This window comes from Cydia pomonella, chromosome 19, assembly GCF_033807575.1.
Source record: "Cydia pomonella isolate Wapato2018A chromosome 19, ilCydPomo1, whole genome shotgun sequence".
Lineage (NCBI taxonomy): Eukaryota > Metazoa > Arthropoda > Insecta > Lepidoptera > Tortricidae > Cydia > Cydia pomonella.
Window position 1 is genome coordinate 8784135 of NC_084721.1, and position 26928 is coordinate 8811062.

At 34.7% G+C, this 26928-nt stretch overlaps 1 protein-coding gene across 3 annotated transcripts in view; it reads left to right on the forward strand.

Annotated features, from left to right (window-relative positions):
• Positions 1-26928, forward strand: part of LOC133528630 (uncharacterized) — a 318208-nt gene that overhangs the window by 65075 nt on the left and 226205 nt on the right. For all 3 annotated transcript variants that reach the window (XM_061866077.1, XM_061866078.1, XM_061866079.1), the window contains exon 2: positions 25903-25959. In XM_061866077.1, the coding sequence (XP_061722061.1) occupies positions 25942-25959 (18 nt within the window). In that variant the 5' untranslated portion in view covers positions 25903-25941. The remainder of the gene's footprint in view (positions 1-25902; positions 25960-26928) is intronic.

Consider the following 26928-nt stretch of genomic DNA (forward strand, 5'->3'; position numbering starts at 1 on the left):
GGTTTGCACCCGCGAGTTGTCACAAAGATAGCGGGCGACGGCGTCACGGATAAAGTCTCCGGTATCCAGCATGTAACGAGGAAACAACACGGCCTACATTTGTGTCATATTTGTTCCTACTGACGTATGGAATAATTTAATAATTAACTACTAAGCTTGGAGGTTACGGTATAAAAAATAAACATTTATTTTTAATAGCACGTCGGTGGCAAACAAGCATACGGCCCGCCTGATGGTAAGCAGTCACCGTAGCCTGTAGACGCCTGCAACTCCAGAGGTGTTACATGCGCGTTGCCGTTGCCGACCCTTTAGACACATGTATTTAGTATCTGTTGCAGTAAAACAAGGTCACTTCACAGAATATGTTTAATTTTAAACATTTATGCAAATAATATAACACTTGTCAATTGACGAACCTTTTACCCTATATATTTTTGACAAATATTTTGACTGAGAAATCTATAGATAAAACACGGAACACAATTTAAACAGTATCCTAAACAATATTAAGATGATCCCTGCTCTCCGCATAAAGGCTATTGAAATATAGAATAAAAAAAGAAGTCGGGTGAAAATTGGCTGAGGGAAAAAAAATAATAATGAGGCGAATGAAATGGAGTGATGGTTGAAAAAAGTGTATGAAGGAAAGCTAGCTTTCACGCAAAAATGTAATGGCTTGACTATTGGAGCACTTTTGGAATTTAGAAAATAAATAATTTAAGGAAAATGCGGGTTGCAGACATCTACAGGAATTTAACAAAAGTAAAAAAAGGAGCGTAAGAACACAATAAATGGTTAACAATTTGGAGAAGACAAATCAGAATTAAAAAAAAAAAGGTTAGAACTTTAAAAAATGTTGATTGTATATCGATGAAAACTTGAATCCATCTCGAATGGGTTAAATCGATGTCACCTGGCAAGCCTCGTGATAAACGGGCCCGCGTCCTCAGCTGGTGGTCTAGTTGAAGCCCTCCCGGAATTTGGAAATCGACAGGAGGGCCAAAAAATACGTGCCGCTGAGCCTTGGCGGCAAATACGCCACACGCTATTGCACAAGTTGTTGCATGTGAATTCACGTGGCCAGAATTGAGTGAAATGCTAGCCCCTGGGTTTCAAAGGGGAACACTGGCGTTCACGATGTTAACTAAAACGAACACAGGATAGCACTGTCACGCCACACACACCCTTTCGGTGGAACTTTAAGCAGATATGATCCAATACTTTTCAAACAACACAAAAATGGCAAACAATCAACAAACTTGACTTCGCTCTTCTCCTGAAAATCCTTCTCTCTGACTTTTTTTCCAAAACAAAAACCTCAATTCCATCTTTCGAAAACCTTTCAATTTTCTATTCAAAATCAGCCCCCCCTCAAAAGTTACATTCTATTTTCAGCCTGCCATAAATCACATTCAAAATAGGCCAAAAAGGTAGAACAAACTCATAAACGACCAATGTGATACAGCGCCATCTAATCATCAACGCCTGAATTATGAAACCGCATAGAGAGACAACAGAAAGAGAACTGAGCAAGCAAGCTGCTAGCCACTGGAGAAGTTCAAAACTAAACCGACTGATGTCGATACATATGTAGCAATTTTGCTACACTGTATACTTTTAATATACTGGTGTCGAAACAGAAATTGTTTCTTCAAAGGATATTAATTATTAGTCCGAAGCATTCTTGGAAGTGTATCAGGCTATTTTTTTAAATAATATTTTTGAATACACTAACATCCCTTATGTACCTATAATAAAACGACATAGAGCTATTCCAATAGCTCTATGTGTTCGTGTCTGCGTAAGCTCCAGCTTAGGCAGGGCAGTGTGGGGCTAGGCCCGCGGGTAAAAATGTTTGATAAACTTTAGATTCCAAACAAACTTTTGATTTCGGAGTATGTTGTAATGGACATTTTTATCCGTGAACTTTCTAGCCCTTACCTTCCCACTTCACTGGTCACAAAGTTGAGTTCAAACTTGTGCATATGAACTACTTTAACAGTATACTTAAATACGTAGGTTATACAGGTATGGTAGTCAGCTTCACAGTAGAATAGGTGCAATCAGTAACGTATCTTAAGTTAAAATAAGTTTTGGCAAAAATGACATTTTTGGTACAAGCTTTTCTGGCTGACTGTATTTTTTTCCACAGGCAACACTCATCTAGACAATTCTAACAACCCCAACCACAATTCGTTTGCGTTGTTTTATCACAGAGTTCCCTTGGCCACCTCCAGTGTACATCATCAGATAGGCACCTCCATGTCATCATTATATTGCAATGTCATCCGATATACATATCTATGCACAATTTTAGCCAATCGGGAAGTGGGTGAAATTTAGCTTCCAAGATTGAACCCACTCTAACTAACAAGGCAAGTTAAATAAATGTCTTACTTATCATTAATTATCACGTATTTTAGACGTAACAATACCGTAATACTCGTAGATACGCCTAGGATACGTCATGACAAGTTTCTGGGCATTGTCAAAGGTACATACCATATGATTTATACCCATAAGTATAAAATACAAAAGTATTAAATAGCACCGCCTATAATAATGACGAGGCACATGACGTTGATTGGAGCCTGTCGGTTTTCTTTATTTTGTAGGCTCTGATACTATATATGAATATTCATGAGCCGTGGCGAAATGCCGGGACAACGCGAGGAAGATGATGATCCTATTAGAATACAAGAATTTTCATCCCCAAAGGTGGTGAAAGGGGGAATGAAAGTTTATATCGAGAACGAAATTTTGTATTTTGAGTCTGGTATTTGAACCTTCTTAGAAAGATACAACTTTAGAAAACGAGTAATTTCAACTTTTTTTTTTAATGTATCGAGACGAATTTTCACGCGAACGAAGTCGTGGATAACAGCCAGGTTCTCAATAGTTATCTCTCATTTGCCGATGAAATGCTGCTCCAGGAACGGTATTCAGATTTTGAAATCTCAAGTCGATTTTTATTCATAATAGAGCCTAACACGACTGACGGTGCATCTCTCGCACAAGCTTAAGCGCGAGTGTTTTTATCATATAAATAGCTAATTAAGTGAATAACAAATGTTTAATCTTTTACAATTATTAAAATATCTTCCGCCTCAGAACTTCACGTTAACGGTTATTTAGCATAACATTAAAGTATTAATTGTTTTATTTTGAAACGAAGCTCCATTTTCTTATTAAGTACCTATGTGTTGTTATACATCATTTTAAAACTGCATGGGCACATTATGAATGAAATCATTTTTAATCAGGGATACATAAATCTAAAAACACATTTGTTTTAAGACATTGCAGTTATTTCTTATGAAATAATAACTGCTTATAGCATACGATAGCTTTCAATGCACTCGGAATCGGAACCTGCCACGTCTTAATTAACCGACTTCTATGTACTCATAGTGTACAAATAGTATGTTTTGTTATTAAATAATTGAAACTCACCATGTTATGCTTCCCCATTATGTGGAATATAAGACAATATGAAGTCGCGCGTTGGTTTGACATATCGCCATCATATTATGCCTCAATCATGTTGATGAACAGCAAGGCTTCGTCAACCTAACCTGATCAATTAATTCTGAATGTTCGACACTAGTCCGGGCTCCTTAATTCACTCACGCTCATTCAAACACATCACCCTTAATATTAGTTACTCAATACATGCCAACATACAGAGGCACATAGCAACAAACAGAGAACGTAAGTGTTAGAAACTTCAATTGATATACGCTGTTTTAGTTTTCCGTTTACTTAGGCTTATTTACAGGCATAGTTAGGCGAAGCTAGTCGATCTTTCTTTGGGTCCATTAGTCTTAGAACGGCAAGTCAATTTAGTATGAGAACTTGAGCTGCTCTCGAAAGTTATACTATTTTCTAAACCTACACAGAATGTTTAATTAGTCACCTGCAATAATTTACGGGGTGAATATATAGGTCATACAGAGGTATACTGAGCAACTTTCACTACGATACCAACTCCGATATCGAGAAAAAAAAATTGCTGTCTGATCTTGACATTTTGTATGGGTGAGTAAACATTTTTTTCGCGATTTCGGGATTGATCCCATAGGAAAAATTACTTAGTACGAGTATGATGGCATATATATTCAGCCCGTAAATTATTGCAGGTGACTAAATAAGCACCGTATTTTTTCAGTTGCTTTAAGGCTTTTGAAATTAAAACAGCAGATGGAAGAATAGTAACAGCCCAATTCGAACTTAAAGATACGTCAAATATTAGGACTAGATACGATATGGATCGTCCTTCACACAGAAACGTCACTTTTGACACTGACATATCAGATTTATATATAGATAACCTAATATTTGTCGTATCTTAAAGTTCAAATCGGGCCCTATTTCTTATGATATGCATTGGCAATCAAACCTCAAATCAGAGTGTTATGGCGACACGCTCAGGAAGCTTATATTAAGCAGTCTGTTGTGTTGTGAGATTCATTGATATAATTATCCAAACTTGTTATTCATTTACATACTTTACCAACTAAGATTAGGTTTTCATTTTCTAGACTAATCTATTGAAAATATAATACTATTTTAGTCAGTAATCTAAAGAATATTGTAATTAAAATGATATCCTATTCTTAAGTTTTACTTCTATTCAACATAAGCCTCTTAAATTTTCAAACAAGAATTTCATATTTAATTCAATTTACGATACCTATTCCTGAGAGGTTTCTGTCTGAGAAAATTGAATAAAAACCACGTCTCAAACTTTGCGTAGGCAGCAGCTGAAGGAATGAAAAACATGAACTAGGTAAATTATTGGATTTTTAATTAAAAACTAGGCACTATAGGTATTTTATTTTCTTATTTTGATTGGTTGTGAACTGGGCAGGTAAAGTGTTTAATTTTCTTTTTGGCATATTTAAATAGGTTTGTTTCGTTCAGCTTTTTATTTAGTATGACACAAGTTCTCTGTGTTTTTGGTTTTAAGTAATTAGTGGCCAATGTTGCCGTCAAGTATGAACATTTTCCAGAAACTAGATTATGACAAAGATTTCAGCGTCAAAACTCGTACTTACTATCTATTCTTATTCCTTTCTATTATAGGTTCTTAGGAATTTGGAAATGAAAATAGTTAAGTACGGTAAGGAACATTACCACAGTAGGTAATTGCGATGTTTTCATACTTCCTATGAACTATTCCAAGAGACCAATAGGCTATTCTACAGTTTTTCAAATATATTTATAGATGTTCGGTTACCTGACATCATTTAGATATTATTTTTATCTCACAATGTACGATTGAATTGGCCTCCAGTGGCACTGTGAGCAATGGAGCTGTAGACCTCGCGGACGTAAAAAAATAAAATAAAAAAACTGAATCTACAAATGCGTATAATTGTCGAAACTGCTCACCACATTTCACGAGAATCGGTAGAGCGGCACAACAGACAATATGAAAGCGTTTTTGTCCAATCTGAAACGGAGATGGCTCGGTCAATAAACTTTACAGATCTAACATTAAGTACTTCATACACACGTAGGTACTTAGTCTTATAGGTAGAGTTTCCTTAATTAATTTTCGTAACCCGTACATAATCAAGGAATTCATCAAATTCGACACAATTAATCAATATTAGATGGAGGAACTCATCCGAGCGCGTGTTCGGAGTTGTAAACCGCAAACACCGATGTACAACGTAACAAGGGCAGCTCGGAACGTTTCACGATTCCTACAAATACACGTAGAGTTGATCTAACATGCTCAGCTTGTCACGGCTTCTTTGGGACGGAAATTAAAATGGGGGTTTGTGAAAGTTATGCTAATATGACTTGTTTCAGAATATACCGAGGATTCAGTTAACGTTTCCAGGCAGATCAATAATCAATAATATTGATGACAAATATTTCAATTTAAATTTTAAAAGGGATAAGTACAATGTATTTCCCATTTCAATAATTGTTCACAATACTATTATTTCCTAGATAAGATATATGAAAAACATTGTGACTGAGACCTAAATTGAACCCTGACATAAAAAGACATGGATGGTGGTAATTATGCCTCTAGTCGACAACGCACTTACAACCTCCCTGGTATTCATGTCCATGGGTGTCCATGTGCGACGGTATTCGCTTACCATCTGGCGGTTTGTCTGCTCGTTTGCCTCCTAAATCATAAAAAATACATTTCTCCCGCGCTTAAAATTTGGTCCACTATTGTTTTTACCTTGATGCAAAACACAAAATGCAATGACCAATTTATCATACAGCTACAATTACGATTAAAATAGTACATTGTGTATTAAGGGCGGCAAACAAGAATTTAAGAACAAGAGTTACCTAATTTTAAGCCCGAAGCCGAAGGCGAGTACTTAATTAACACGAGTTCGTAATTCTTGTACCACCAGTGGCACACCCAATGTTATTCATCACATTTGTGAGGAAAACACTAAATTTTAACGAAATAATTTTGAAATCAGGTGATATTTCAAAAATTCGGCCTCCATATTGTCATTTTTGATAGGTTAGGCATCAAAGGCACAGTTCTATCCGGCATTCAGTCACGATTGAAAATTGTGTAAAGATATTAATAAATAAAACAATAATAATTTATATACATACGTCAGTATTTAAAAAAAAACTCATTTATATATACTTGAAAAAAAATTGATGCCCAATATGCCCATGGGCATAATGAAATTTTAAAAAATCTATTATGTCCGTGGGCATAATATAGCTAATTTTCTATCTCAGTATGTTGGCATACAATAACACCGTTTACGCACAAGTGTGATGAAAATAGTTTTCAAATGTCTCAAACAACTAGAGTTTGTTGTCAAGCTATCTCTGTATAGAATTTGTAAACACTCTTGTAATGACACTCCCTCACTTTGTTAGAAGAGCTCTATGTATAAAAGTATAAGAATAAAAAATGTATGGGGATACTTACATTTTTTTTATACCTTCATTTTAAAAAAAAAATATTGTAATTGTAAGTTTTTTGCATTACTCAATTAAATAGTTACGAACTTTTTACGAAATCCATTTTCTAAAAAAAGAGTCTACCTCCCGAAATTGCCACCAATGTTTATACTTAAGTATAATATAATTCTATAAAAGCAAAACTTGAAATTGACGCTTTGTACTCGATTGATGAGTTTTTTGGTAGTACTCAATGAATAAGTAATAAATGGACATGTAATCAGGTAATAAGAAATCTATAGTATAAAAAATAATAATATTGTAATCTGAATGATTGAGAACAAAATGTACCTATTTAACTACGTATGTTGTTTGTTATAAATTTGACGTGTAAAATGAATATTTTATGAATAAAAAATTGAAATTGAAATTGAAATCTAACTGCGAGCCACAAAGGAAACATTTGTTAATTAATAACAAATAAGGAGGAAAATTATTAAATAACCTTTACTTTCATTGAGTTCTTATTACAACGCTGAAGATGTTTTCAGTTGCTAATGTAAAGGTGTTTTTAGTTTAATTATTTTTATATAGGTACATACACACATAATGATAATTATATGTGGACTTTAAATGAATCCCTTTATTAAATAAAACTAACTTAAAACCATAACCATCATTGAAATCCACAGCGCAGACTTCGTCAAAAGCATAGGTACTCGTACTAAACAGAATCCGCAACAAATTTCGTCCAATACGTAAGTGATAATCCGCCACGGGCTTCGCTTTTAATCAATATCAATATATATATAAAATCGATTTGACTTAATCACTCGTTCATGTGAGATAATTGCTTTCGGAGTGGATTCGATCCCCGAAATTATATTTAAATACACATCGCTATTAAGTATAATCCGTAGCTTGAAAATAATTAAGTTCTTACTTATTTAAACCAAATTAATACATATAATTGTTTTTAATTTTTTTACGCGCGACACATCTTTTCAAAACATTACATCTTGTAATTAACATGCATTAAATAAGAATATAAAATAAAAATACGAAAAAATACCTATAAATTACCAGACCCTACGCAAAACAATAGTACATTACTATAGAGGCCGGGAAACATAGGGTTGCAGGCCAAGTAGGTATATACGGCTGAGCGTAGAGAAGCCGGATAGAGATACGCGGCCGGCAGCCCCGTTTCTCGCCGAGATATGTATAGTGTTTTTCTCAAACTTGCAATTAAAACAAAAAAATTGTAGTCAATTTGTTTTGTGGCGACCTACTCGGCTCGCCACTCTACCAGCGGTGTACAACCTTACGCGCGTACGTCCTCGCGCCTGCGCGATGCGCCACCGCCGTTGCTTAGCAACGAATGTGCACAACAGATCACCGTACCAAGCTAACTGATGGTAGAAGCTAGTTGATGGTTGGATGCCAAGACATTGTGTCACAATTTGACGTTAAAAAACAAAAGAAGGTTGCTTTACAGTCCCAGGTGTGTAAGGCAGTATGAAATTCCTTTACATATCATGTTCACTCATCGCACCTGATATGTAGTATTTCCGACCTAATATGACGTAAGTCATGTCATCATTTCATATCAAGTTTGAGAAAATCTTTATACTTTAATATTGCATCGTAAAGTTGTAGTGTAATGTATATGTATATTGTGCTTACTCGTACTGATGACAATCGGGACGTGAACAATAACGGGTAACGAACTAACGAGTGCCAATTGCACTAATACTATTTGCTAGTGTTCGAATTAATAATGACTTAATGGACATATTGACAATGTACGCTTTTACGAACGCTTGGGAAATAAATTGCTGCAAAATTACAAAATTTTTAGTTAAAAAAAATATATTGTATCATTATCGTGGCTACTTTTTGTTTTATAATTAATAACATTCATAATGATTTTTCAGGTGTACAATAATTCTAAATTAAGTAGAATCTCGTCAATACTTTTACTTCCTAAATCCTGTTTTATGAATTTAATTTGAGTTTTCAGGAAACAACGGCCGAAGCTTAGGTATTTTACAAGTATCTTCCGTTAACCGGGGTGTATAGAGATGGTGAGGTGAATAGGGATAAAAACTGGGAACGACATTTACCTAATAATTTCTAAAAAAGGAATTTTACACAAATTGTACCATGCAATATCTACTTTTATTTTCAATCATATACTTACACGTACATACACAAAATATATAAATTTTGATTACAACTTTTGTTTAGATGACATGAAGGCATTATATTAAGATCTCATTTCATGCAGGTGTTAGGACAAAGGCCTATATTGTTCCCTCGGGAGTTATAGTTTGTTAAAAAAAGTTATAACTCCCTAGGGAGTTAACTCCCTCTTTTTTTTGTTACTATTCATAAAAAAATACTAGGTATAAATAAGTTTTACTTTTAAAAGATGAACGTTTATAATTTAGTATTTTTGTTCATGTTGAAAAATATTTAATTTTATTAAATATTTTAATAGCCATTTAAGCCGATGTGGCTGAGACACGCGTCATACTCGTGAACGGGTGCTGTTTGTGGAGATCGGTCTGTTTAAGCTTACACGGGCTTCATATTATGTTATAACACCCTTATTCATAAACGTCTACTAAAGTTGACAAGCCGCTAATAATTGTTTGTCCCTTTCCGATGTATTGGTATGATGGAAAGGGACAAACGATTATTAGCGGCTTGTTAACTTTAGTAGACGTTTATGAATAAGGGGGTAAGTATATAGCTTTACTTTTGAGTGGCATTAACGTGAGACACTTCATTAGGTTCTTGTCTGTCTGATTTAATTTCTTTTATTTTAATTATTTAGTCTTTAGTTTAACTATTTATTTAGTTTATATTAATTCAAATTTTGGAGACCTTATACATCTCAAAGAATAATTTAATGATGGTTTTTTAAAATTATATTTTATCTCTGACATTTAGAGACTTTTACATCTCTAAAGAATTTTAGTATTTGTTGGTTGTATTTTTTTATCATAATTTTTGGTATAATTTGAAATTTAGAGACTGTATACATCTCTAATAAGTATCTAATATTTCATTGATTCCATATTTGTAATTGTATTTTGTCATTTTTATTGTTTGTAAAAAAGTTGACATGTAAAATGCCCGTGTGGCCTATTTGCTGAATAAATGTTTGTATATTTTTACACTATCAATTATGGCTGAACGTCGGATAGGGCTGTGCCTTCGATGCCTAAACTGTCGAAACATGACAGTATGGTGGACGAATATTTGAAATGTCACCGTATTTAAGAATTTTTTGTTTAGAATTTAGGTTTTTCTTCGCAAGTGTGATGAAAAACATTGTGTGTAAGCCCGAGGGTAAGAATATTGTTACTCGAGTCTTTAATTCACTCCAGCCTGCGGTTGTCGTGAATATACGCCGTGTTTTTTGATTTCCGTTAATTTCAAGGGTGCGTTCCTGAGCTTAAATTAAGTAACTTTCTCAAAGACACCGGTTATTAACTCCATTTCGGAGATAATCAATAAAATTTTATCTTATAAGGCCCTTACGAGCGTAAACACTTGCCTTAGGGCCTGTTTACATATTGATTAGTGTTTAGTACGGGTTAAATTGGCTACTAAACGTAAGTACTATCTCGGACGATCGATGTTCGAAATGATATTGACATGTCACTGTTTTCAATTGTTTGGTTGAGTTAAATGTAATGCCCGCGCAACAACAACACTATATGAACATTTAATTACTTTTTATAACAATAATAAAAAATAAAAAGTATATAAAAAAATATTTTATTTATGTCATTTAGTTTCCTTAAACGTACTTACCCATACCCCGGAATTAACAGAATTCAATAAAAACACGGTGTATAGACTTTCGTACAATATTTCACTTACCCCCCTCGTTGCACTATGTACTAATTTAATTCCATCATCATTATCTGAGACAGGATAGGCACATTCCTGCAGCAATACAGTCGGCAGAAATGCTGGAGCGCTAATGCTGTAAGTAGGTACAGCAATACAGCAAAGTGCATTATGTGCTGCAGGAAACGTCAGATTTAATATCATTGGTATAGCGATGATCGCGGACAGACTGGACTGTCCTTACATCATGCACTGCTGTGACAGGCATGTATTAATAGACTGGGATAGTATAGGGAGGGACGTAGAAATTTATTGCATTGTATTATTATTATTGTTATTTTGTATTGTTTTATTTATACCCATTTTAGTTTCAATTTTAATTTTTACATTGTATTTTTACATTGTATTGTGAATAATTATAATTTTAATTAAGAGCAATTTTAAATGATTATTTTTATATGTTTTTGTACAATATTTTATGACATAGGAATGTATACGATTTAGAAATAAGACATTTTAAAACTTATGAACCTTGTAGCTTGAAATTAGTGTTTTTTTTAATATATCATATAATTACTTTTTTTACATTTCCTACTGCAATTCTGCAGAAGTAATAAGGCTGGTACAGTCTAAATCCGAATGTAACCTTAAGGATTGCATTTTGATTTACCGAAACGTAATTTGCAGTTTTACAATAATATTGTCCACAACTCTTCAATATCCTTACCCTCGTGACACAAAGTTTACTTTTGCTACCTGGATCCGCACTAGTAATAAGTATAATTAAAGATCTTATACTAGAAGAGCAGGTTCGGTGTTATTATGTCAAGTATCAAATATCAAACATTTATTCAGCAAATAAGTCACAGAGGCACTTTTACATGTCCATTTTTACAAACAATAAAAATTACAAAATACAATTACAAATATGGAATAGATCAAATAATATATACTTACTTTGTATTACCCACCCGTTTGAAAAGATAATGTCTCGAATATTTTTTACTTTATTAAAATAGTCGCATAGTCTGCACCAAAAAATATTTCCCATCGTGTAGACAACGGAAGGAAATTTGACCAAAGAAAACGTCAAAAAATACGTCACTTAGCGAAAATAGTTTTTATTCGTAATGTCGGTGCCACCTTAATGATCTTGAAATATATTTAGAGCCATGGCGGACTAATTGCGAGCGAAAATAGATTGGTATGTATTATGTGGGACGCCAAAAATTCGCAAAGTAATCGCATTAGATATATTATCGCAGTTATTTTGTTTCGTTTGCTGTTTGTTTAGTAGAATTTAAGCCAATTAAAAGATCTCAATTAAGTCGAATTTGTCAATAAGAGATTAGCGAGAAAGAAAGAAGTAGTTGAAGGCCCCGTAGGTTCCTGTTCTTCTCTCACTCTCACTGAGTGTACGCATGAGCGAGATGGATGTGCGTGCTCGGGATCGCGAATATCATGTTTTTGAATTTTAATTATTGTTAGTTTATAAAAAGAAAAAGGTAATCGCTAAGTTCCCACAAAAATGAAATTGCGCAATTTTAGAAGAATTTTTCGTAAATTGTTACAAATGTTTAAATTGCGTTTTAGCTCTATTTTCGTAATATTTTCTATCGAGCATAAGGGCCGATTTAGACGGCACGCGAACTCGCATGCGATTTTAGTTACATTGCGGACTATTGAGGTTACAACTAATTTGGCGACCGATCAAAATACCGCAATGTAATGAAACTCGCATGCGAGGTCTCGCATCACCGTGTAAATGAGCCCTTAGTCAAACATCAGGATTCGAATAGCTGAAGTGCCTAAATAAAAATCTCGAGATTGCTAATTCCATTTTCGCAACCGTATTGTTATCTAAAAAAGCGTTACGATTTTTCAATAAATCCGCTCTCCGAACCTACGACACCTTAAGGATTTACAACGTCTTGACAAGCCGAGTACAAGTGCGGAGTACAAGTTGAGCCTTATAATGATGTTACAGAAATCTTGTTGTTGCAAAAAGCCACCGACCCCGTCACCTCCAGACATCACGTATTAACTGGGGGGTGTTCGCCCGAGCCCCCCGCCCACCTTTTCATAGAACTGTGCCAACCACATAGAATTCTCTGAAGAGGTACCTATTGGCCAACTCTGAAGTTGTACAATGTTTACTTTAAAAATGTTGTGACTCGATTTTGCGTAAAGATACGTACCTAAATATTTTTTGTTTGTCATTCATTCATCGTTACTTCTGTTCTACTCATTTCCTTAAAGGTTAACAAAATATATATTTTTATTGTTACTTAGAGCTAAACGCCATTTTGATGGCAATTTTGCTACTATGGGCCGTAGTCTAAATATCCTCATTGATGTATAAAAGTGACAAAATAACACTTTGCAAAAACTAAGTTTTACGAAAGAAAGAAAAAATCGTTGTACAAATACATTTAAAAAAAAAAACGAAAAATATCAAACAAACAAAATTCTTTTTAGCAAAATTGACCTAAGCTTATATGAATTTCTTTCCTTCTTTTGGCCTCAAAAATGCATAGTTAAAATCTTTCGTGTATTCCTATATTTGTATACCTGCCACTAAATTTACTATGAAGATGCTTACGAGGAAATACCAGCTGAACCCCCATCTGAGATTTGAGGATTTTAAGTAAATATCTCCATCGCGCTGACGGGTGCGGCTTCTAAAATTAATGCGATAGGGACAAATGCAGCTGCTAAGGCAAAAACCCTCCGTCTCTCTCTCAGAAATCGAGCTTTCGGTCTCGACATTTTTTTCCTCTGTTTAGGCGTCTGTTTACGGCGCATTTTATTGGCCGTTTTTCGCGCTATTTGAAGTTCTTATAAAAACCAGAATATTAAAAAAATCAAAACGTACAGACAGATACAGGTGTTGTTAATATTGAACTCATATGAAAAAATATTCATCTAGGGCCAAAATCTAGAGAGGAAAATGTCGAGAATGTATGTATGGAACAATTACCACTACTGCCTTCTATTAATCTTGAGACTATTAAAAAAGTTGAACTTAGTCTCGGATGTCGTGTGCCGAGAGGCAGATCATTCCAGAGACGGATGGCTTGTACGGTGACAGACTTAGACATGGCACTGGAACGGTGATGAGGGACAGCTAGACCTAGTTTACAAGCGGTACGAATGAGTAGTTTATAACCTGGCCGAGCAGTGACAAATTTAAATTTAGACTGCATTTAATCGGGCGCCACCTGGTTCATGTAAAATATAACAATATACATTAAACTCTTGACACTTCTACGCTCACAAATTCAAAGCCAGTGGAGCGAAATTGTTCCTTGAAGGCGGATATTTTACTTCAAACTTAAGCCAGATTATTTTATTATTTTCACGAATTTTATTTCAAAAACTTTTTTGCGTACTCAAGATCGATAGCCGAACTATTATGCGGTGTAGTTGATAGAAGAATTGTATTTTTTTTATTGCAATACATGAATATTTTTTCATTTTCATTTCAACAGCTAGTTTAATTATATTGCTTTTGAAACTCAGTAGGCCATGGGGCATGAATCTGTCGTGGCACATACACTTACGAAAAAATACATATAGGTATACCCATTAACATGCAAAATAGACGTAAGTAAAAAGCCTAAAGCATAATCAAATTAAAGCCGGAGGAATTACGTGTGGTTAATCTTCACTAATTAGCTAAACTAGGTGACTAAATTAACTACATTGTCCACATTTTGAACGCGCACCTTCTGAACCAGAATGTGTTTTGTCGACGATCAAATTCCTTTATTATAAATCTAAGCACGCTTTAATTAAGTCAAAAATGGCAAAGCATTTGATGCTATTTGGTATTGTTTGTTTTTAAATTGGCAATTCGGGCATCTAAAGCGAATTGTGTTATTAGAACCGTAACGTCACATGTCACTGCAGAAATTGTAGTCGCATAGAACGTATCGCCATAGACCTCGAGTAACAAACGAGCCGCTTTTTGCGCCGATTGACACGGAGCCATTCCACTCGACACGATTGCTCTCGATCGATGCAAAGCATATTTGAAAAGAAGTGCTTTTTAACTTATAGGTATTTACTTGTGTATTCTAAATCATGTGAAACAATTTAGTAGGCCCCACGTTCCCCGGCATTAAGATCCTAGACTCTCAAAAAAATAGGCAACTATTTATTTTGTATATAATAACTTTTCTAGACTCTTTTTTACAACGAGTAAGTATTTACTGCGAAAAAGCTGCAGAAGTAGTTGACTCACCACGCGTACAAACTTTGTATGTAGTCCTATTGCAGTTCGTACTATTTCTGCAGCTGGGTGCACAAGTTGTACACTATGCTATCAACGTTTAATTTTGTCAGATTGAAATTAAAACAACACCCGAAATACAATTTCTAATTTGCAACGAACGAAACGAAACGAATAAAATGTACTTACCTCAAAAAAAATCATTATGAAATCCGACTGAAAAATATTAAGATAGCGGAAATCAATATAGAATTTTATGCGGACTTAATACGTTGTTGATAACATTAAATAAAAAACCATAAACGTAGACAGACCACAAAGCCTAAACTTGGCTGCCAAAGTTGATTGTATTCGCCAACATCATTACTGGTAGCAATAAAAAATTAGTTTACGCATCCCGTACGTTAGAGAATGGCGCGCGTTCTCGTAAAACAGTTTTATTGTGATATAAACAGGCTCCAGCAGACTCCCATTGACGCGGCGCCGGCACTCGACCTTACGGCCCGTAATGAGAACTTTTATGTCGGTACCTACACGAGTTAGTATAAATAGGTACACAACGTAAACGGAAACATTGCCTGCGGTACGCCGGGAAATTGGGAAACAATGTTTGCGTAAAACGAACAATGAGAAAGGCCTGCACTGTGTACAGTGTGTACTCGGTTTGTACTGCGTTCATACCATGGTGATACGATACAAGCGTACCGAGGTGGCGCCCTCAAGCCCGCACGACACTAACTACTACGAGTACTTGTTTCTTTGTCTTTTTTATTTGCCAGGTTTTATAGCCGCTTTTATACTACTTTTTAGGCAAAAACTAGTTTATTTGAAAATGGGACATAGCGGTAAAATCCGTAGGCGACAGGGAAGTGAAACCAGATAGCGGGTAAAACCAGATAGTCCTGTATTTTACATTCTAACTATTGCTTATTAGCTCTGGCAAGTAAGATAGAACAGTCGGAGGACATGCATGTAAAGGGCAGACCGTGTTGTCGTTCGTTAAACGTCGACAGTGTCACAGAAATACACTAGTAGCTCTGAGCTGTAGACCTCGCGATAATCTTACAAAATGTAAAAGTGAAGAATACTGAGTTAGTTGACTCATTACTACAGTGACCTAACAATGGTCTTTATGCCAATTTCCGCATTTTGAAAAACTTCCAAAAACTGAATCCAAAAAGACTGTTCACAAATTTTCACGACGTGTGAGAACATCCGGATATACGAAAGCAGATTGCCAGAGTCAAAACAGAGACCTTCCCTAACGCTTCGGTCAAAAGGGATGGTTGATTGATCGTGTTTTTTATAATTTGCATGAATACTTTATGTATGAAACCAATTAGCATGTTAACAAATAGTTATGTAGTTTTAGTTAAATTATTAGTTAACTAGCAAATATAATATAGTATACCCGAAGTGGGTTGCCGTTGTGACTCTATGTGTATACCACTGTATTCCATCGTATTGTACACGGTAAATAATAAATGATTTCTATTCTATTCTATTCTAAAAAATAAATGTTTTTGCTTTAATTTTCTTACTACTTTCATCACGTATCAAATCACCTGTTTATGGATAGGTACGCATGCTAACGATTTACGTCAAATCAATGCCTATTTAAGTAATCATTTCCATTTTTGTTGCTCAATTTGACCGTTATATTGTAACATAAAACATGTCATTTGAAAGAATATATTTGATGATTATGAAATAGATTTCAGCAATTGAAATATGAAAACTTGTGAAAGTTACCTCAAGAAATATTACAAGCTTCTACTTAGTCACGTTTTGCAAAATACCCTAATAAGTATATACTAAAGTTTTTGTAAGGTTCCTCAAAATAATGCAAAACACAGCGATGAGTACGTAAATAATAAATAATAGAATAAATATATAATAAATACAATAGGACATTATTATACGAATTGACTAAGTCCCACAGTAAGCTCAATAAGGCTTGTGTTGAGGGTACTTAGACAACGATATATATAATATATAAATATTTATAAATACTTAAATACATAGAAAACACCCATGATCATCACACGAATATATGCCCTTACCAGGATTTGAACCCGAGACCATCGGCTTCATAGGCAGGGTCACTACCCACTAGGCCAGACCGGTCGTCATAATAAATAACAGCAGCCTAAATAACAGGAGTCTCTACTGTTACTGCTTCGTTTGTAGAAAAATGTAGCCACTACTCGATAATTCAATCATGTTCTATAAAATATTACTAAGAAGGACTTTCAGAATTAAGGTTTGTTTCAATTTAACATGTTCACTGTCCGTGCTCTGTACATGGGTCACCTCAAGCCTCTGCTACAAAGCCGTAAGGTTATCAATTTAGATTGGAACAGTGAACGTGTCACACAAAGTACCTAAATAATTTCAAGTTTGTCACAAAATAATTACCTATTTTGATAGAACTGTCCTGATTGTTAATTGCCTATAATTAGATTAGATGATTTATTTTATGAAAAACAATTACATAATAAATTTGAATTGATGTCAAAAATATAAGAATTTCTATCATGATAATAGAATAGAAGCACTGTTGTACTTTATAGTTTCAAACCGCCTTCAAGATTTATGGAATAACATGTCACTGTTACAAAGTCTTTTAATAGATATCCAGTTACATGTTTCACCAGTTACTAGTACCTACTTATCTTTTATCAAATCAGCTTAATGATCTTTAAATTTCAATACAATTATTAAAACAGAAATTCATATTAGATATGATTAAGACGGCGTTGATGAATGGTGGGTCCTACCTACTCTATACAGTGTTACCGGCCCAACACAAGCATATTCATTGCAAGGGCAGCCTTCCAAGTTTCGACTCAAAATTCTATTAATTTTGTCAAATTGAATAACATCGCTATCTTTATAAAATACCTTGTTTAAGAGAGAGCCAGCGCTCATCTGTACGAATCACCCGTTGAATGGATTTTATTTCGAGTTAGATTCTTTTTACGGATGGAAAGGCTTTGTGTTTGCAAGTGCTATTGTTGTCCGATACAGCCACTAATTTAATTTTATTAATGGTCTGACCGTCCCGATCGCCTTTCGCTACGCATGTTGCGAGATCAGAGCAGTTTGTTTTTTAAATGTAGTTTTATCCTAGGTGGTATAATGGTGGTGGTAGAATAATTTCGCTATGGTTTACTATCGGTATCTCCGCTTCACTCAGTGACCATATGCTAGGAGGCAAGTAATTTGGCATACATCAGTTTTAGATAATATGGAGTACATCACATCTTATTAATTCTACCCATCTAAGTACATTTACTTTTATTATCTTTAAGTGTTTGATATTAGATTCCATGTCAGTTAAAAATGTAACCCTTTTCCGGATAAAGTACGATTTATCAACCACATATGCGCTAATAGAATATCAACTTAAGCATTCCAATTAAGGTTCAAATTAGATTGCACTTTCGAGTTATGTGACTGGTCTTTAAATTATGAGTTAAGGATACTACTGAGTTCTAATCAACTACAAAGTTTCCAAAGGTTTTCGGGAAGAGTTACCTCTTTACCGCTAAGACCACATGTTGTTACCTCTTCCTAAATGTATTTATTTTGCTCATACTTCTTTGTATTTGTATTAAATGTGTGTCAGTTGAGCCATATTGTATAATTGTAAAGTGTGTTACAAGTGTAACCCTTATTATGTGACGTTTTCAACTAAAAGGTACAACATTAAATGTATGTACAGTCAGCATCAAAAGTAGCGGATGAAACAACGCGCCAAAAGTATCTGATATCCCGAATAACTTTTCCAAATATGGATAAATTTCTAAAATTCGCGTTAAAAAGTATATTTTTTACAGTCTTAGTTGTTCTATGTTGAAGACATCACTTTTTGTTAAGCTGTTACAGAATGGTAGATACTTATGAAGCGTTGTTTGATCCGCTACTTTTGATGCTGACTGTACATGTAAATTACCAACGAATATGATTATGCAACGAGACAAAATTACGCCAAATTTCATAAAAATCATAAAAAATCTACCTTACAAAATGTACCGTTTACGTAAAACAACCTTTTGTTCGCAGCAAAGGCGAGCAGTTGTCAGATTTTACTTAATAGCAATAGGGGTTCATACAGTCGAGGGTCTTCACGCTTTATAACGCAAGATATTAAAATTACCCACCCTTGCATAAAATCTACGCCAGCGTAAAAATGTGTCTCACCGGCGCTGCAGTTTCCAGTCACTTTATTAGTTTCTTCCAAAGAAGTGAAAAAATAACGAACGTCCTCAACAAATGCCTTGTCTTTATTTTACAATATTTAATAAAAAAATTGTACCTAGCTGGTATTTGTAGTAAAATGCTACTCATAATTTTCTCAGTGAAACGTTCTTTATTAACTTAATTAAAATAATACCTCGTGCTCCCTTTATTATGTCTTTGAATTAATAGAAATAAACATAAGAGTTCCCAACGCAAATTAATTATTGCAATGAAAGGATGTATACACACTCGCCTTAGGTATATTTTCCTTCTAGGCCCGTAGTTACAAGTTACTTTTCCAAATTCGTAATTGTTTATTGAGAAATGCCATGTAATATATTTTCATACAAATATATTTTTATCAGAAATACTCATATTATGGGCCAATAATTTTTTTTAAAGCCTGATAAATAGATGAATGATGCAATATACAATAATGGAATGATTATGACTTCTTTACATAAGTAATATTAAGTGCAATCTAATTAGCTTATTAACCAATAATTAATTATATTTCCTTGTAATAGAATATAGCGTTTAGCGATAAGTCCGCCTGTTGTTACCTACATATTTATACCTTTACATACTTTGTACCTTTTTTTTGTAGTGTGCAATAAAGCATTTTATTATTATTTGTATATCTTTCCCATCACGGAACAATGGTGTTCCGGACCTTTGGAAGGCGTGCGCGGAGCCGAAGCCAACACGTAGAGGCCCTTTTGACACTTTAATGAAATGTAAGGGGTACACCCAGCGGATGTTGACCTTGCCCGCGTCATGGGACGCACGCAGAGGCAGCACCCGCCAGGGTGTAAGGACTATTTGAGAGTTGATGGAATCTAAAATGGACTGGGCTATTGGGTGAAAGCGATGGACTAAATACTGGGCTATGGGATAAAAAACGGTATTCAATTTTATTTCCGGCAGACGGTGACTCGCCCCCACAAGATGGGCCCCCACAAAAAGCGACATCTAGGATGGCTCAAGGGCAACACCGGTGTGAGCGGCTCAGGGGTGTCGAGAGGTGTACGCCGCTTTCAGCCACTGTGCCAACTCGCGTCTTATGCAATTTTTCACGTCCATTTTTAACGACTCCACTCTGGGCGGCCGGCTAAGGCAAGCCAGAGGCAGAGAATCCTGTCCCACCCACCCTCCTTGCGGCTAACAGAACTCCCCAGGAGCACTCGGGTACGTGAGGTCGCTACTCCCCAACAGCTCGCCACAGGCTGCTCTGCGTTGACTGATTGCACTGGTAAAACCAGCGGGCGATGGGGTCGTCACATCCCTACGCCTTAGATATTATTATTATAGATATTCATGGAATATTAATATTGAAAGAAACATGGGCCCCATATTAGGTATCATTATTTTAACTTTTTAAAAGGTCTATTTAATTTTCTATATTTGAATTCTGACATCAATATGATGTATGTTGAGGTTGTGTAGTTTTTATCCTTTTATTGTGTACTTGAAGTATTATTGTTTATTTACGTTTTAATGTCACTTCTTGAATAAATCTGGTGCTGTATAGTCAATTGCTTGTGTTATTTTTCCACTTTCTCTAAAAAATTCTATCATTTAAGATATCAAAATGTACGTTTGAATTAGCCTCCAGAGCTTTTGTCAGTGCCGATGGCTTCCGCTTCCAAACATGACCCGTTTCTCATTTTTCAGCATTCGGAGTTACTTTATTTATTTCCACACGTGCGCATATTGTGCTACGGAATGTCCGTCTGATTCAATTTTATTAATGGACTTGGACGTTTGCCCCACTGACTGTGAACACATCCAGTCTATTTTGTCGCAAGACGTATCTTATTGCGACGACCGATGATTGATTTTCTGATCTATGGGATTGTATTAGAGTGCACATTTGTATATAAATGATTGATATTCTCGTATACTGTATGTCGAGCCACGGCCGGAGACTACTAGTCTGGCTCATTAAGATCGTATCTCCCGTTGTATTGTATACTACATAATGCATTTATTGTGCAAAGCGTACACTGCATTGAGTCAGAGCACATAAGAGTTGTCAACAAGGCCGACTTGCTTGAGGAACATTTACGATATTGCTTTTAGACTATTCATTTACTATTGGCAATACCCATTTTCAAAAATGCCTAATTTATCTACTTTTATTTCTACATGTGTTACTGTCAGCAGTAACACAAACTTATAAGTATAAAAGTATACACTTGTGTGAACAGTGAGTAACCATTTTAAAAACGGACTCCGGTTTTTTTAATATCTAATAAACCGCTAGGAAAGCTAGGTTCAGAGCAGCCAGGAACACATTATATAAGCTTAGACAACTGTGTTTGCAGATGACCAAATTATTATAAACATTATCATAAATACATACGTAATGTAAAATATAGCGAGGCGTTCGGCGGCATCGACCATGTTTTGGTATTACAGAAACTATAGAAGTTTATGTATAAGAGGAGACAGTAGGTATAAGAGGAGACCTGTTTCGATGGTTCTCCTTCTATATTTTGAGCAGGTATCAAGCGGTTGTTCTGAATGGATTTTCATCATATTGGGTGGAAATCCCTTCAGGAGAGCCTCAAGGACCTCTACTTGGACCTTTATTATTCAACATTTTTATTTAAGATATTTCCGAATGCTTTAAACACTCGAATTTTATTTTATTTGCCGACGATATAAAAGTCTTCCAGATAGTTAATAAAACTCTCGACTCCACTTACCTCAAAAAAAGATCTTTTTAGACTAGATCGATATTGCGCCAACAATAAAAATCGTTTTGCCAACTTCTTTACTCATAAGCGTAATGTCATAAACCATATTTGTTAAAAAATGTAGTTATGTCTAAGTGTAGTGAAATAAGGTACTTGGGTGTCATAATACTTGTAGACAACAAGTTGATTTTCGATCGGTACGTTTCGTGACATTAATTAAATAGTCAACAATGATTTCAATAGGGCACTTGGTTTCATCATAAGGTCGTGAAGAACCTGTTCTATGATAGCTTTAGTTCAATACGCAAACTAATGACCTAATGAGCTAACACTGCTCCCTCCAATAACAGCACATTAATTCTATCTTGTTTCTTTCTCTTTTGTTCTTCTCGTTCACTGTTTAAATTCATTTCCGCTGTCAAGCAACAATTTAATAACCAAAATAGATATTTATAGATTTGTACTTTCGCATGCTACATATTTTACGCAGTTTCTACCTGTGCAAACTTTTAATAGGCTCTCTATTTATATGTCATTACCAGTGATCGGTTATTTGGATTCTCCCTCGCGGGATATCAAGTAGAAAAGTTAATATAGATACGACAGTTTCCCGCGATACCGAACAAACCGTACTAAAATAAAACAATTTAAATCTCTAAGGAATTTTTTACTCTTACATGGCAACCAGTTGAGACAAAAACTTCTATTCTTTTCCTAATCTCAACATTTTATTTAAAGCAAAATATATTAAAACCTCCACAAAGTATTAGCTTATATATCTGTCATGATGGAAAAAATACTTCAAAATCTTGACATTGACATTTCATTATTTTCCCTGGATTTCAGTTCTAATTATTTTTGGTGAGCAATAAAACCATTTGACATTGTGGACATTGTTTTTCTCAAGCTACCTCTCAGTTGAAAGAAGTGTAATTCACTTTTTGATAACGAATTCATTTATTCAAACAATTAACCCGTAGTAACCATATATTAGCTGATAGACACGCGTATTTACTCGCCGAACTTTTATCCAAACGGTACAAAATGTGCCGCTTTGGAGGCAGCAAATGACTTGTGCTCATTTGTTCGATTTAGACAAAAAAACGGTGAGAAAGTACTTGTCTATCAGCTACTTAGATGTTTTAAAGTGTAATAAAATAAACACATTGTATTTTTTTGCCTTTTCTAACAACATAAAGCCCGGATTCCCGGGGCATATCCATACTAACATAATGATTGAGGTCGTTCACCCCCTGTAAAATCCAAAAAACCGATCACTGGTCATTACCTTTCTTGTTACTCTAGATGTAAGCTTTCCTATGAAATAAAATAAAATACGTAAATAAATTGATATCTTATCTTAACATCAAATTTTAAGTTTTTTAAATAACTGCCTCATATCAACGAAATGGAAACATGTTGTAATTAATAACCTTTCTGTATCTCTCCTATTTAGTTTTCTCATACTCGACTGGATTTTAATTAAAAACTTGGTAAACAGTTTTTCTCTTATTACTTTATGCGGTTAATTACGCAAACTTGTATCATGTAATGAGTGCTCCGTCAAAGGGAAGTTAAATTATTCCGCGTACTCACGTTCGGACCAAACTTTCGTTAACATAATAAAGTATATTTAATGTTTTCTATTATTTAACTGTTAGAATGCTAGGTATAATAAATTCAAACGTGGGCATTGACTGCGTTTTTTAAACCAATCCCCTTTAAGTTAATGCAACATATCTATATCATATACGCCACAACCGAAGGACTTCTGTTGTTGAACATACGCCTGTAACATGTGCAGTAAAATGGTACCTTATGAAGCAAACTGGTAACAATCAAGGGTTTAAAAAATGTAACTCCAAACAGCCAATGAGATGAAAATGAAAATGAAAATGAAAATGAAAATGAAAATGTTTTATTTGTTAATGATACAGGGTTCAATTGTAAAGGTTGGAGTCTTCTAGTAAGTATAAAATACCTGTGACAGAAGACCCCGCTCTTCCATAACAACACGTGTAGAATTTAATTAACAAATAATATAAACAAACAAGCAGTTTTGCTGAGTAAAAAGAACAAATATAACAATCTTGATATTTATAATATCAATACATTGAATTTTACTAATACATTTAACTTTGAGTAAATTGTAATCTAATGTGATACAAATTTCCTAAACTGTGTGTGTGTGTGTGTGTGTGTGTGTGTGTGTGCGTGTGTGTGCGTGTGCGTGCGTGTGTGTGTGCGTGTGTGTGTATGTGTGTGTATATGTTATGTATGTATATGCTAGTTGGTCTATTCTCTATTTGTTGTGTATATTATAATATGAGAGTCTCCACTTCATCATAGCTTTGTAATTTTAACCATTCTGTCACAACTTTTTTACATTTAAATAACTGCAAACGATAGATATCAATTTTATTATTAATTTTATTATACAGATGAGCTGAGACTCTACTATACTGAATCTTGGCAAATCGTGACTTAGTCGGGGGTATCGGTGCAACATTTTGCTTACGTCTCCCTATAGTTATGAGATTGGTTTGGATTGGAGATCCATGTATATATATATACACATAGTCCTCCTCATCGTTTTCGATGACGGCGACCCCAAATAAACACATTATGGACGTTGTCTAGCATGAGCCGTAATGTGGTGTGTGTATATTGAAAGTGGCACAGTTATTTCCATTACATATGCATAAGCAATGCATTCTTGATAACTCGACACTAACGAAAAAACGTTTTAAATGAGTTTACCGAATATGCGACCTGAATCACACTCTGACAGATGAGATGAAGATCTATAAGTATGCATTTAAAAAAAAGCGGCCAAGTGCGAGTCGGACTCGCCCATGAAGGGTTCCGTACCGTTTATGACGTATTAAAAAAACTACTTAGATCTCGTTCAAACCAATTTTCGGTGGAAGTTTGCACGTTAATGTATATCATATATATTTTTTAGATTTTTCATTCTGTTATTTTAGAAGTTACAGGAGGGGGGGGGGGACAAATTTTACCACTTTGGAAGTGTCTCTCGCGCAAAATATTCAGTTTAGAAAAAAATTATATTAGAAACCTCAATATCATTTTTGAAGACCTATCCCTAGATACCCCACACGTATGGGTTTGATGAAAAAGGATTTTTTGAGTTGCAGTTCTATTAGAACCATACTTAAAGTAAGGGGAACCCCCAAAATATATTTTTTTTTTTTTGTGAAAATCTTAATGCGGTTCATAGAATACATCTACTTACCAAGTTTGAACAGTATAGCTCTTATAGTTTCGGAAAAAAGTGGCTGTGACATAAACGGACAGACAGACGGACATTTTCCGACAGGGTTCCGTTTTTTGCGATTTGGCTACGGAACCCTAAAAAGAGTGTAACTTGGAACCTAAACTTTTAATCACTAAGGGCTACTTGCAACAATCCTGGGTTAGCTACTAACTCGGAGTTACCCGTTAAACCAGGGTTAAATTGAACCACATAATCAAAGGGAGCTCTTTAATGAACACACTTCCATTGGTTTTATAAAAACAGGACGACTTATATTTTTCCAAATAATTCAGCACGCAATGTACGATCAGCATCAATAGTAGTGGATAAAACAACGCGGCAAAAGTATTTGATATTCCAGATAACTTTTCAAAATATAGATCAATCTCTAAAAGTATATCTTTTACAGTCTTAATTGTTCTTCATATAGAACCATCCGTTTTTGTTAAGCTGATACAGAATAGTAGATATTTTTGAAGCGTTGTTAGATCCACTACTTTCGATGCTGACTGTATCACTATTTTGTTTTAACTCAAAACGTCGCATTAATGATGCGACGTTACAAGTGATCACGATAAAAAAAAATATTGTCGTGGTTAAGAGCAAATTAAAAATTTTTTTCAGTATAATCAGTAAGCATTGTACATGAACGGTTTTTTTAAAACTTGTTTCAGAATGTGTTGATAGAGAGCGGTAGCAGTGGCCGAGCGACGATGGCAGCCGTTAACTCGGTAAGCATGACTAATAAGTAAGACCACACATGTCGATCGTACTTATACGTATCGAAATTTTCCAGTTTTAATCTTTCTTAGTTGTAATACTCCGAAAAGGGACGTATAAAAATAAAAATAAAAAACTATTTAAAATCGAGTAGAATCTAGAATGGCATAACCCGAAATTTTTTTCTACTCCTTTCTATTATTATTTTCAAATAAATTGAATAAATAAGAATGCTGCCGGCTACGATGCGATTAATCTCGAGTCAAAAGTTGGCCTACCTTGGTGCAAGAATTATATTTATCCAGTACTTAATATAGGACGCCCAGGATTAGAATTCTCGTAAAGCGTCACACCTTCCAATGAAAACAATGAATATAGTACCTTTTTTAGCTGCTATGGTAAAATTAACTGCAGTCACGTCACTATACGAAGTACCTATCAAAATAGGTAAAGGATTCTTCAATTTTTTTTAATAATATAAAACTAATTAACTGAGTTATATAAACCCTATGCAATAGAAAGCATCGCCTTGTCTTTGAGTTAAATTTAAAATTAATAGTATATTTCAATTATGTACTAAATTTCATATTAACCCCCTCGTTCACAAACTGTTAAATGTAGTCTCTTTCTAACCTATATAAATGTCAAAATGGCGGATAAGAACAAACAATTATCAACTGTTTGATAAATTTAATAGACGGTTATGAAAACGCCATAACAATGTACAGTCAGCATCAAAAGTAGCGGATCAGACTACGTGCAAATAGCATCTATCGTTTTCTAATAGCTCAACAAAAATGGACTTGCCCCTATATTCTCTCTATTACACTATAGCAAATAATTTTACACTAGAAATGTAGAGATTGATCTCTATTTGGAAAATTATTAAAGGGTGGCAGATACTTAGGTAGGTACTAGCGAAGGTTTTAAGTATTCAATATATACAAAAAATATATAAACGATGATAGCATCATAAACAA